The 12,645-nt window shown below is 38.5% G+C and overlaps 3 protein-coding genes across 3 annotated transcripts; 2 read left to right on the plus strand and 1 right to left on the minus strand.

Annotated features, from left to right (window-relative positions):
• Positions 1-132: 132 nt before the first annotated feature.
• LOC130179496 (interleukin-12 subunit alpha-like) lies at positions 133-2,978 on the plus strand. Its single transcript, XM_056392514.1, has 7 exons — positions 133-1,260; positions 1,353-1,504; positions 1,618-1,704; positions 1,917-1,958; positions 2,128-2,250; positions 2,577-2,621; positions 2,847-2,978. The coding sequence occupies exons 1-7, from the start codon at positions 1,194-1,196 to the stop codon at positions 2,976-2,978; spliced, it is 648 nt and encodes a 215-aa protein (XP_056248489.1). The 5' UTR covers positions 133-1,193.
• A 2,251-nt stretch (positions 2,979-5,229) lies between these two features.
• LOC130178294 (zona pellucida sperm-binding protein 3-like) lies at positions 5,230-11,188 on the plus strand. Its single transcript, XM_056390381.1, has 8 exons — positions 5,230-5,871; positions 6,039-6,154; positions 6,363-6,466; positions 6,622-6,799; positions 6,928-7,045; positions 7,225-7,310; positions 7,488-7,759; positions 8,036-11,188. The coding sequence occupies exons 1-8, from the start codon at positions 5,464-5,466 to the stop codon at positions 8,140-8,142; spliced, it is 1,389 nt and encodes a 462-aa protein (XP_056246356.1). The 5' UTR covers positions 5,230-5,463; the 3' UTR covers positions 8,143-11,188.
• Positions 11,189-11,306: 118 nt separating this feature from the next.
• Positions 11,307-12,501, minus strand: arl14 (ADP-ribosylation factor-like 14). The gene has a single exon (XM_056390382.1). The coding sequence runs from the start codon at positions 12,020-12,022 to the stop codon at positions 11,417-11,419; it is 606 nt and encodes a 201-aa protein (XP_056246357.1). The 5' UTR covers positions 12,023-12,501; the 3' UTR covers positions 11,307-11,416.
• Positions 12,502-12,645: the final 144 nt, after the last annotated feature.

Here is a 12,645-nt window from a genome sequence, read left to right on the forward strand (position 1 = left end):
GGTTTTCATGAGATTTCATTTGCATTTCATGTTCCAACTAAATCTGTATGTATCAATATTAACTGTAAAACCAAATGAAGGTGATGCATGATGAAAAAACACAGACACATGAAGATTGTTTCATCAAGTGTAATGCCGGAAAGTGAGTACACTGTCATTCACAGTTTTCGAGCTGCACAAATGAGTGCTGAGTTTCTCTGGTCAGTCACACATTCACACTTCTGTTAACGCTTAAGTAAGTTTTCTGACGGATTACCACAGGGGGAACAGCACTGACTGTAGGGATAAAAATTACAGATACACTCATAAGATGATCTAAATAAACTGCTGTTAACTTTTAAAAATATTATTAAAAAAGCAAATGAGCCAAAGAAAAAAAAGTTGCTTATTTTAATTAAAACATAAGTTTTTACCTTCAACACTTGTGAACATATACAAGTTAATAAATAATCTCCGCCTCCTATGGCTGCGCAATTTTAAATTATTTAAATGATTTGGCCCTGAAAAGTATATTCAACATTTATAATAGTTATGTCAAAAAATACACCTACTTATATCTTAAGAAATAAATCTTTAAATTATTTTTTCCCCGTGTGACCTATAAGGATAAACAGAATGACCAATGAATGAATGCATTTATTTTTTCATTAGAAGCCAAAATCTCATTCATATATTGACGGTATTATATTTTAGTTTTTATATTTTTGAGTTATTGAACAAATAAAATTTAATTATTTTTCCTAAATATGTCATAAATTTATGATAATACTCTATAGGCCTATAATAAAATGTCAATTTCTAAGATTTACAAGAAGCTTTATTCTACTGTAGATAAAGTTAAAGTCTCTGTTTGTGATTACAGATACATTGGACAATACAGTACAAATGTTGAACATGACTGTTCAGCATTACAGTTTAAAATAAAATATACTTTCACTCTGCTCTCCCCTTTGGAAATGTCAACAATGAACAGTCAGTCTCATCAGTGTGACGCTCCATGGTAACCTTAAGATTGATGTATAGAGCTTTTACTCAGTGCCTGTGTTAATTCCAGTTTCACCAAAGCCTTCAGTGATATTCAGTGAGAGGGGGAAAAGGAAGTTACGCAACCTTTCAATTTACAGTTAGGCGTCAAAACACTGCAGTTATGTGAGGGAAATCCCTGCGTCACTCTGGGTATAAAACACTCAAGAATGTCTGAGTTCATCCACAATCACCAAGAATCAACAGTCTTGTCCAAGATGCCACTCATCAAGCTCTGTGAGTATAAGACACTGAAAAATATATTCTACCTGCAAGAAAATTGAAATTCAAGATTTACTAATGGAATGTTATTTTTCTCTTTTTGACAGACTTCACTCCTGCACTCCTGCTGCTGATGCTCAGCTGTCCTCTGTGGCAGCTCAGCCAGTCTCTGCCGATGATGAGAAATGGACCAATGACCGACTCCTGTGTCTTATACGGACGAACACTTCTACAGAACATCACTGTGGCTCTCTCAGAGGTAGGCCAACAAAACTGATGGTGATGAGTTTCTATCATCTTTATCTTCTTTATCTTTAATCTGTCTTGAATTTGCAGTTTTAAAGAAAAAAAAAATCTCTTTCCTTGTCACAGAAGGAAATGTTCCATGCAATCAACTGCACCGAGCAGAGTGTGGAGCTGAACATGGAGACTAACACACCATCTGTGTGTGCACCAAAGGTACATCATGAAAGCTCACATTTTCTCATATACTGGTATTTCAAGTTCCAGACATGGCAGAATATTCTGAAATGAAAACCATAATATTAAAATAAATACCAATACTTTATTCTTATCTCTATTTTATCTAGACTGAACAATTGTAACTGTAACTCTGTGATATAACTGAGCCACTGTATTATAATAAAAGTTTAACTGTGTTTGTCCCATAGGAATCAACATGCTCTGGAATCGCTAAATCAGAATTTGATCAGGTGGGTCGTTCTGTCTCTGTCAAAAGTGCTACTTAAAGAATACCTTTTTTTCTATTGTTATATGTTATTTTATACACTTAAAATATATCTTTGACAGAAATGTCAAGTAAAATCATTTATGCCAATTGTACACATTGAATTTAACTAACTCTGCTGTTTTCCCATCTAGGAGTCATGTCTGACAGAGATTGAGAAGGACCTGCGTCACTACTACAAATTTCTCACAGCCCAGCCGGACCCTTCTAAGTTACTTGACAAAATTGTTCTGTCCAGCCTCAGAGAATTCATGGAGGTAATTTAATTTACACAATACACAGTATTTCAGCAGAGTTTGAACTAATGCTAGAAAAAATGTACAGTGGCTGTCCATGGAGTGGCTTGTTAGTAACAATACAGGTCCCCATCTGCTTTATCTCTTTTAGATATAAATATATTTGAATAACAACAGTTAAATTCACGTGAAAGGCTAAAAGGGGAGAATTTTCTAAGAGACGCTGCAACAGAAAGGTCTCAAGTAAAATCCCAAAACTGCCAATGTTTACATTAGTAGCTCTTATACAATTGAATTGTTCATTATACACACAGTTAAATGTTAAACATCAATCCTTTCCTCAACAGAACTGCTTCACATGGTCTCTGTCCGCAGACTTGACCTCAAAGCAGGTAAGTGCATGTCACAATGACAAGTTAGAAATACATTGTGATTTTTTTTTTAACTTACTGAACTCTCTATGGATTAAAACTTGTAGAAAGAACTAAAAGAACATGTTACCTCTTTTTTCAAGAAATACATTAAAAATAGAAAACTGAACAGCCTTTTCTTCTTTTGGAAAACGAGTCATTGTGTGACTAGTAAATCTTTTCTAATGAATGTTTCTTATCTTAAAGGCTGCTGTAGAGCGTGATAGCACCTTTGAGGAAAGACTGAACCTCTGCAAAGTGCTGAAGGGATTCCACATCCGCACCATCACAATCAACAGAGTCATTGGATACATGAACTCTGGTGAACACGCTAAATAAATTCTCTCTTGTGCTCTGACACAAAAATAATCTAGATGTGACAGAAAACACTTCAGTCTACTTTTATAACTTTTTAATTTTAAGTTATATATTTATTATTTTTATGTCATCATATAATTTATATTTAACATCAAAATGATGTGTTAAAGTACTTATTTATAAAGTGTATTTACACACTAAATGCTATTTATTTATTAACCTTTTTATTTAAATCTGGACTATTTATTTACAACTATTTATTGCTGTTATTTACTTCTTCTGAGACTTATCAAATAAATATTTTTCCTGCATAAATCTGGCTGATGAATCATTCATTTGTTCACTATTGTTTACTCTTTTCACTTCAATTCCAGAAAATGTATTACTGTGTGATGATGCAAGTATTATTGTCCTTGATTAAATGAATTACACACACACTCGGTCACAACAAGTACATATGGATCAAATTTAGTCATTGGATTTTCCTTCTTTCAAATAAGAGCCCCGACGGCAGTGGTTAATCTATTGTAGCTACTAAACGACAATGTATGTGATTTCCGGGAAAAACTGAATTTGCTGTAGAGGTCCTGAATTCCTAAATACATGATTTTCTTATTCTGCCACTGGACTATTTCTACACACCTGACTGTATTTTCCTGTAACCAACTCAGCCTAACCAGCTAAGACTTTTGAGAATCATTATTTACTAACAGAATGCACGAGGGTATTTGTTCTAACTTCAACTTTTGGAAAGTCCAGGGTTAATAATCAGCTTACTATCAGGTGACCATAATAAAGTCAGTAAAAAGACTTTTGATATTCAGAAGGATGTGAAAGTCATTCAAAGGATATTTACTGTGCGGTGTAGTATTTTGATTAAACTAATATTTAACATGCAGAGTTAGGGTTTGGGCTACACAAGGTCAGATTTAGGATTAGAGACAATAGAAATACAGCAGATAGTCAAGTGTCACTGTATTCAGCACATACTGCATGAAACGTTTATAAATAGCAAATAAATAATATGAAAGTTCAGATAAAGTTGTAAAGACTTAGTCAAGACTTTGCAGTGTTAACTTGTTCAGCTCAGTGCCCAACAGTGCCATCTGAAACTACACATTTTTATTGTGGGAATATTGTTTTGAAAGTGCACATAGGCTGTGTTAGTTATTCATAAAACCTTACTGAAAGTGAAATAAAGCTTTCAGTTTTATTTTCCGTCCGTACTGTGTTCAGTGGAACTGGCACAACTGAGATTTGTGCCTGCTGGGGTTGAGAGAGACCTATGACAGTCTTGCCACAGAAAAGTTGTGAGACAGTTAACTGAAGAGGTGGATCCGACTCAGAGAGACAGGAGAGAAATAATGAGTACGATGTACAAATATATATGATAATGCATTTGACATTTTTTTCCTTCAAAAAAAAAGAAAAGAAAAGAAAAAAAAGAAAAAACATGCACAGGAAGAGGAAGTACTGTAGTCTTCCCCTCAGGCTGCATAGGGCTCCAACAACTTCCAAATACACTCAGTTGCCAGTTTATTAGGTACACCTAGCTAACCTGACTTGTATTGCATGATACTGACAGGTGTATCTATGTTCTGTCAACATTATTTATATCAGTGAGGATAGGACGAACGCAATACCAGCACCACAGAATGATCGTACATGAAAACCTTTCTAAAACAAAAAAAAGGACATTATAAACTTCATGAAGGTAGGCTTTATAGCAAAGTTGTTGAACTAAACTGCATTAGTTTTAACCAGGCATACATATATCCTATATAGGTTTACTGGTATAAACTGGCAACTGAGTGTGAGTAGGGAAGTTTATATCCTGACAGGTAAAATCCGGGGCAAATAAAGTTTTCAGGCTTGTAAGGCATGCTCAGCTACTCCTGTTATCATGTTATTATTTCAGATTATTAAATTAGTAATGTAGAAAATGCATGAGTATGATTGCCCGTACCCTGTTTCCAAGAAGAGTTGAAGTACATTTGTCACCTCTCTTTTTAAAATGTTATTAGCCTAAACCCTTGGGTGCTGTCTCAATTTAATGACTAAATAGACGGTAAGACGGTGACGCTGCCTAGGTCAGGGCAAAACCCCGAAGCACCAACAGACATTAGCTCAGTTACATTAAAAGGCATTAATCATTTTGCAGCTGATAGACTGAACCTATATGCGGTTGTAGTGCCACCTAGTGGAAAAGTTAGCTCGTGGCACATTTGTAGCTTAGCCTAAGAACCACACTAATGTACACATTTATAAAGTTATGTATATTATTAATTGGAGGCTATTGGTGAACTATTAATTAATTACGTAGACTAAAAACTGCTGATTAAGCTAAAACCTTTACGTTGACACACTTGATAGTAATCAGTCGAACCAGGTGTGTTTGTAGCCCAGTTCAAGTCAAATCAACGAAAATGACTTACACCTGTGGTGATATTTTCAGCGGTTGCAGCACCCCGTCACTCCTTCCACACCCGGATGTTCGAGCCCAACGATGGACCGAAACCTGCAAAGACGCTCTTCTTGGTGGATTATCGTCCTTATCTCAGTTTCTACACTCGCAGAAAGCCGGTTAGTGTACAGCCGAGGCTCCAGCACAGCAAACTCACGCACCCAGACCAGGACTCACGATAACATACAGCTCAGAGAGCCAGCGGTAAAACAGCAGCAAAGCGCAGAGCACAGCGTGCGACCTCGGCCTGTCGTGGTCAAGTGCCACCCGGACTCGATGGAGGTCGTGGTGCAGGCCGACATGTTTGATACAGGCCTTCAGGTGGACGGTACACATCTGCGCCTGGGCTCAGATTCACTAGCTGAGGAGAGTGCATGCAGAGCATTCCCGTCAGGAGTTGCTGAATTCACCATCCGGACCAACCTGATTGATTGTGACACTAAACTCTCAGTAAGCGATGTTTTGTTTGTATATGCAGCTCGAGTGTTGTTGTGGAAAGTCGTCACTAAAATGTTTCACCTGTTTGTTTGGGTATTGTTAGAAACTTGGTTCAGCAAGTGTTATTGATTTTATTATTATGTAGAATATACTGAAAAACTTACAATATTCTTTTCCAGTCGACAAAAGAGAAGATTGTTTATTCTAATGTTCTGGTCTACTCACCGGAAGCTTCATCTGATGGCTTGCTTAGACTGGATGGAGCAGCAATTCCAGTTGAATGCCATTATGAAAAGTAAGTCATGTTTTGACACAATAGTGTGTGTGTGTGTGTGTGTGTGTGTGTGTGTGTGTGTGTGTGTGCGTGCGTGCGTGCGCGTGTGCGTGCTGTAGGATGCAGCTTCTTGGATTTTGATAGGATTATTTCTGCCTTCAGCCCTCATGGACAATTAAACAGCACTAAGAATTAATCTTGAAATATTGATGTGGCTGTGTATTTTCAGGAAATATGCTGTGGATATCGTTTCTCTGCATCCAACCTGGGTTCCTTTTGTCTCCAGGATCTCAGCTGAGGACCAAATAGATTTCAATCTGCGACTCATGACTGGTATTGAAAGGATGACAGTGATAAAGCATCTTTTTTTTTTTTTTTTTTTTTTTCTAGTCTGAGGAGTCTTATGTAACATATGAGTAATGCTTCACTTTGAAGGTGTCTGTTGTTTTCCATCTTGACAGGTGTGTTTATTTTTATCATTTTTGTAGATGACTGGCAGTTTGACAGGGGGTCTTATTCATACTTCTTGGGTGACCCCATTCATTTTGAAGTCTCTGCCGTCATTGGTAACCACATGCCCCTGCGAGTCTATGTTGACTACTGTGTTGCCACAGCAACTCCTGATGCAGAGACAACCTTAAGATATGACTTTATTGAACATTATGGGTAAGCACCACAAGCATATAAAACCATTTCCTCCTGCAACCATAAAAAACCAAAGTGCATCATTCTGTTTTTTGACATTTGTTTGAACTGCATTCCTAACATTTTGTCCTCCTTTGCTGCTATAACAGATGTCTTACTGATGCTTACCTGACAAACTCCATGTCCCGCTTCTTACCAAGAGTTGCGGAGCACAAGCTGAGATTTAAGCTAGATGCCTTCAGGTTTCACCAGGAGCCCAGGAACCAGGTCAGTTGCCTCTCCTGTCTATTTTTTTTTTTTTTTTTTTTTTTTTTTTTTTTTGCTGTCACATCTTCATCTTTGTGCATGCCTCTGTAAGATGTGCATTTGTTACATTGTTCTGTTCAGTATACATGAGACCTGAAGGAGGAATTTGATTGTATTTCACACTAATATCTCTCCTGTAGGTCTACATAACCTGCTACATGAAGGCTGTTCCGGTCACATTAACTGTCAGCTCACAAAACAGGGCCTGCTCTTTAATTGAGAACAGGTATTATATATTATTACTAATGATATAGCAGTTTTATAGTCAGCAGGGTCGGTATAGTGTCACAGTATTATCAAAAAATAAGGAGTAAAGTTTTCCCTCCCTTGCATTTTTTGCTGGTCTCACAAATTTGAGAAGTGGGTTCCATTTATTGAAAAAAAAAATTCCCTCCTTGTCCAGATGGCGGTCAGTTGATGGGAATGACCAGGCATGTAGAAGCTGCAATATATCCCATCAGGTTGAGGAGCCTCCCTCAACAGAAGCCCCTGCAACTACCATCAGCACAAAAGCCTGGTCCACCATGATTTCACAGGAAAGTTTAGTCCAGAGCGGAGATGAACAACATCCAGCCACATATATCCGTTTCCGTCCAGGAATGCAGCAGAGCCAACAAAACAAACCTCATCAATCTTCTGCTAGATTAATGAAGAGGGGAGCAGACAATAAAGCAGGTGAGTACAACAGATATTACATATTCTGAATTCTTTCATTTTTTTTTTTTTTTTTGTTCTTTTTACATCAATCTACTGTATGTGCAATTGAGTAACTGCAATATAATTTTTTTGCATGTCATTCAGCCATAATAAACACAATAGATCTTTTAATTTGAAGGTTAATCTCGCTATCGACTGTCTTCTCCTTAATTATATTTGAATATACTAGTTCAATGCAGCTGAAAGAAACCCTTTCCCATTTTTAATGAGACCCCATGTGATTTGTTTTTTCAGAGAAAACTATGCAGCTGGGACCCCTTATTGTCCTCCCATCCAGCAAATTTGTAACAACACCAACAGATGCCAAAGTGGTGCTTTCACCAAAGAGCAACACCACCTGAGACTTGGGATAGCACACTGAGGGCTGTTGATTAAGAAAAAAAACAATGATTTCACTGCTGCCATGAACAGGACAAACATTTTTGGCACATGACAAACCCTGCAAATGCAGAGATTAATCTCGTCATTGTAGTCTCTTCTCATTTGAGTTTTTCCTGTCAACCATTTTCACAGGAACAGTATTTACCATTCTCCATGTACTTTAAGAGGTATTTTTTGTTACAGTGCTTGTCTTTTCCATACAAAAGTCAACCGCTTTTTTTTTTTTTTCTTTCTTTCTTTCTTTTTTTTTTTTTTTTTTTTTTTTTTTCAATAAATATTTTACCACATTAACTTGGGGCTTTTTGTCGCATCTACCTTGCAAGAACAGATGAACATCACAATTTTCCCCATTACTTGATATCTGATCTTTACAAAATCCAACATCCTGTAGTGGTTGGCCAAGAATTCAATATGGTTTAAAGCAAATAATTTAATTACTATTGGGTTTTAAGCACTCAGACTCATTAGGCCCATGCAACAGAAGTGGATGTCAAAAGGATGTGTTGTGTGTTTGTGTATTTTTACACATACACACAAGACATAACAGAGTGTATGCTTTTGAAATCCACTGTAAAGATTCATCAAACATAATACTGGCTATTTTGAACCAAGGAGAAAGGCAGACATGCTATTAGGGAGCATTTCCCTCCATTATTACCCACAACCTACTCATCATGTAGTCACATAATTGATCAATCATTGTGAGGGTATATAATGGAACATAAAATGTTTGCTTTGCTGCAGCATCCAGTAAAATGATTAGTCACTGTTCTCTGTAGTATAGACCTACTTTTGAAATTGAATCAAAATTAGAGCCTTTTTGAACATTTTTGCTGACTTAACAGTTGCAGTCTACCGAATGAGAGTTTTAGCAAAAGTCCTTGTTGACAGCACTTTCCACTTGCAGCATCACATATACGAATCAGCACGAGTGGATGTAGACCAAACCATTGCAGCCTTTTAAGAGATGACCTGACTTGACCCCGGAATGTACACGAAGCCGTATTAATATTGCAAATGGAAATAGACCCTGTGTGCTCTTCCCTGCTGGAACATTTAAGATATTTGCGTTTCGTTGTGTCAGCACCTCGGACAGCACCCTTCATTGTTTTCCATAGAGGGTGGGCTGAGCGCTCTCCGTGGTCCTGAAACAACAACCCTGACTTCTCCCGGCCGCTTGTTTTAATGTCCCTTCCCCCCCGCCTTCATAATTAATCAGAGGTCATTTTTCAGTGCTTCCTACACGACTGGTCGATTTCTTGGGCGCCTGTTTACTTTCATATCAAATGAATAAGCCATTTGTGTCTATGATGTGTGTACTATTTTCTTGACGGCATCAATATATTCGCTAAGTGCATAATAAATCCTAGGCATTCTGAAATACACTTAGGAGTTAATGTTAAGCTTATTAGCATATTCATATGTTGCAGAGACAATTCGTGCAGATTCATCTGTCTGACTAACTCTAATTATAGGCTACTTCAGTGAATACTCTCTATATTCAATGTGCGCACATATCTATGTGATTGTTCGTTTCCCATCTTTTTTCCAATATTTTAATATGTCCTCTGTTCTTGCGGTGCGCTGATGATGGATCTGCGTCAGCATTACAACCAACGCATCTTTCATCGTATTATCCACAAGTGAATCGTCTCGCCCGCATCCTGTTTCCCAAGCGTTTTTATCCAGGTCCAGTGGATCGTTTCTCCCGTTTGAACAGAAAAGCGATGTTTTTCCACAGATGCCAAATGCTGGTGCTGTTTATCGTCTGCTTTCTTGTTCGCACAGTTGTTTATTCCATTCGAAAATGTGGACAGGTCCTTTGCCGGGATGACCAGGTCTGCTGCGTGCAGGGAAATGACACCACTACCAGCTGTTGCAAGCAATTCATGGACAAGACTTACTACAACATTGCCATGGTCACCCGGAAACTTTCTGGGATTCTTATTTTGCTGCTTCTCTTCGCTGTGGGATACTTTGTCCAGAGAGTGTTGTGTTCTAGGTCCAGGCAGCTCACCCCGCCACACAACGGACACCCAACTGTTACCACATCACAAGAACCGCTTGTGGAGCGCTGCACACCGGACAGCTTGATGGATCCAGCCCTAGATGCCCAGCTGCCCACATACGATGAATGCAAACGCTTGCCGACATATGAAGAGACGGTGCGGGATGGGAACAGGGGACGGCTGGAGTCTTCTATGGGACAAACTACATGAAGGGGACGAAGTGGACCTTTACTATACAGCAGTGTAGATCGACATTTGAGATTGTAATTTATATGATCAAAGTTGATATTTAAGAAACACCAAAAACAAACTGCCCAGGACATTGTCTGGTAGCCTGTTTTCCCTGCAGCCTGATGTATTCTTCTGTGAATACTTTCGACCTAATATTTTATCTTACGTTGCACTATTTCTTTCCAGAAATGTGTGGGCCAACGAGAGTCCAAGTTTTCTGTCATGTTCTTAAAAGGCACCCTTTATTAATGGCTTTGTTGTTGTTGATCACCCAATGTTTCACAGGTCAGTAACAAACCACTAATGAGACTACGTTTGGGGTTGCCAAGTCTCTTTGGCTGGTGTAGTATATGATGCTGCATCATGATACTTGCTCTGTTTTTTTGGCTCTTGAATTCATCGGGAATTATCTTGAAATAAAAACAATTTACAAACAACTTCTTATCATTTAGCACAACAGACTGGATGGAGTATTGTAAGAACCCCAATGATTTACACACAACCAAGAATCACTGCAGCTGTGCCTGTATGACCAAAACATACCTAAAAACGTATGCTTGTTTATTATAGCTCGCTGATACTGATGCTGTATCAGTGAGATGCTTATGTTTAATGTACTTGCCCATGACTGTGTGAGATAATCGAATTCTGTTTAATAATTGAAAGAAGATATGCATACACCAATGAAAACATCTCTACAGTTACTTATTGTGTGTGTCGGGTACTCAGCAGTGGTTTTAATGCACCGTAATATACTTAATGGTATCTTGTGTTTCCTGTGGTGCCCATTAGAGTATGATAATATTTTTACGCATTACCCACATAACTGAGTGACTGTAGCCTATGCGCATAATAATCACTGCATAATGATCCAAAAGGCTGGGTCTCTTTAAATATGATTTATTGTTGGTATGGTTGTTAAGGGAGTAAAGATGTAGAACAACTTATTTCAATGTCAATGGTCTGGAAATAACACATTGCATCTAAATAAAACTTAATGTCTACTACTCGCTCTTAGGTAATGCACTGTTTCCTTGATGTTGTCTTTCATCGCCCCAGAGTGTGATGAGAGTTTGACCATTTGGACCACTTGTCTGAAGGCCTCTTCAATTCCAAATCCCGTCGATGCGGAACAAGGCTGAACGAACCAGTCCCGACCAGAGCAGATCTTCCCCAGGTGAAACCTGTCTTTGATTTCTGTGGCAGTCAGAGCACCGTTCACGTCCTGTTTGTTGGCGAGAATGATGAGTGGACGGCCCGGCAGCTGGTCACTCCTCAGCGTCTTCTCCAGCTCCCTTCGCGCTTCCCCGAGACGCTCTCTGTCAGAGCTGTCCACCACAAACACGACGGCTGCTACGTCCTGGTGGAAACTCTTCCAGTGCTCCCGCATCTTCCCCTGACCACCCACATCCCACACGGTTAAGGCAATGTTCTTCCTGTTCTTTCTCGCCTCGAGCATTTCCACGTTGAAGCCGATGGTAGGAACGGTGCTCACGCACGCGTTGTGTTTCAGTTTGTAGAGAAGAGTCGATTTTCCAGCGTTGTCCAGGCCTAGGAGGAGAACTTGGGCTTCAGGTTGCTTAGATCCTCGAAGGCCCATGGCGAGGTGGAAAGATAAAGATGATCAACTGAAGTGGTCACGTTATCCAGTACAGTTCTCTTTTGACGCAATGTTTGCTTAGTGCGTTGCCCAGAGTTTAATGGATAAGCCATTTGCTCCGTGCTGACTATAACTCAGGGCTCACCTATACGGTGCCACATCAGGGTCCAAAGTTTGTACCTGAGGACTTCCCTTGTTATGTGCTTGCCACTGTAAAAACCAATAGACCTGTTGTTCATCCATTTTTTAATGCAATGTGCTCAATATAAATTATAAAATGTTATCCGACATTTTACTGAAAAAACTTATATTTTGCTACTTAAGTTATGGCTCTAATAATAATATTATTAATAATAACAACTTTATTTATATAGCACCTTTAAAAACAGAGTTTACAAAGTGCTTTGACAACAAAGTAAAAACATTAACAGGCAGGAGGCAATCTAACAACAGAAAGCCGGTCAGTGAGGCCAAACAAAAGCAGGACAGAAATGAGGTTAAGTTAAAAAAAAAAAAAAAAAAAAAAAAGAGAGAGAACACATAGGCCTACAATACAGCCTACTTCAATACAAATAAAAACAATTAGAGAGAGTAGATGCAGTAAAAAAAAAAAAAAAAAAGCA

The sequence above is a fragment of the Seriola aureovittata genome, chromosome 12 (genome assembly GCF_021018895.1).
Source record: "Seriola aureovittata isolate HTS-2021-v1 ecotype China chromosome 12, ASM2101889v1, whole genome shotgun sequence".
Classification (NCBI taxonomy): Eukaryota; Metazoa; Chordata; class Actinopteri; order Carangiformes; family Carangidae; genus Seriola; species Seriola aureovittata.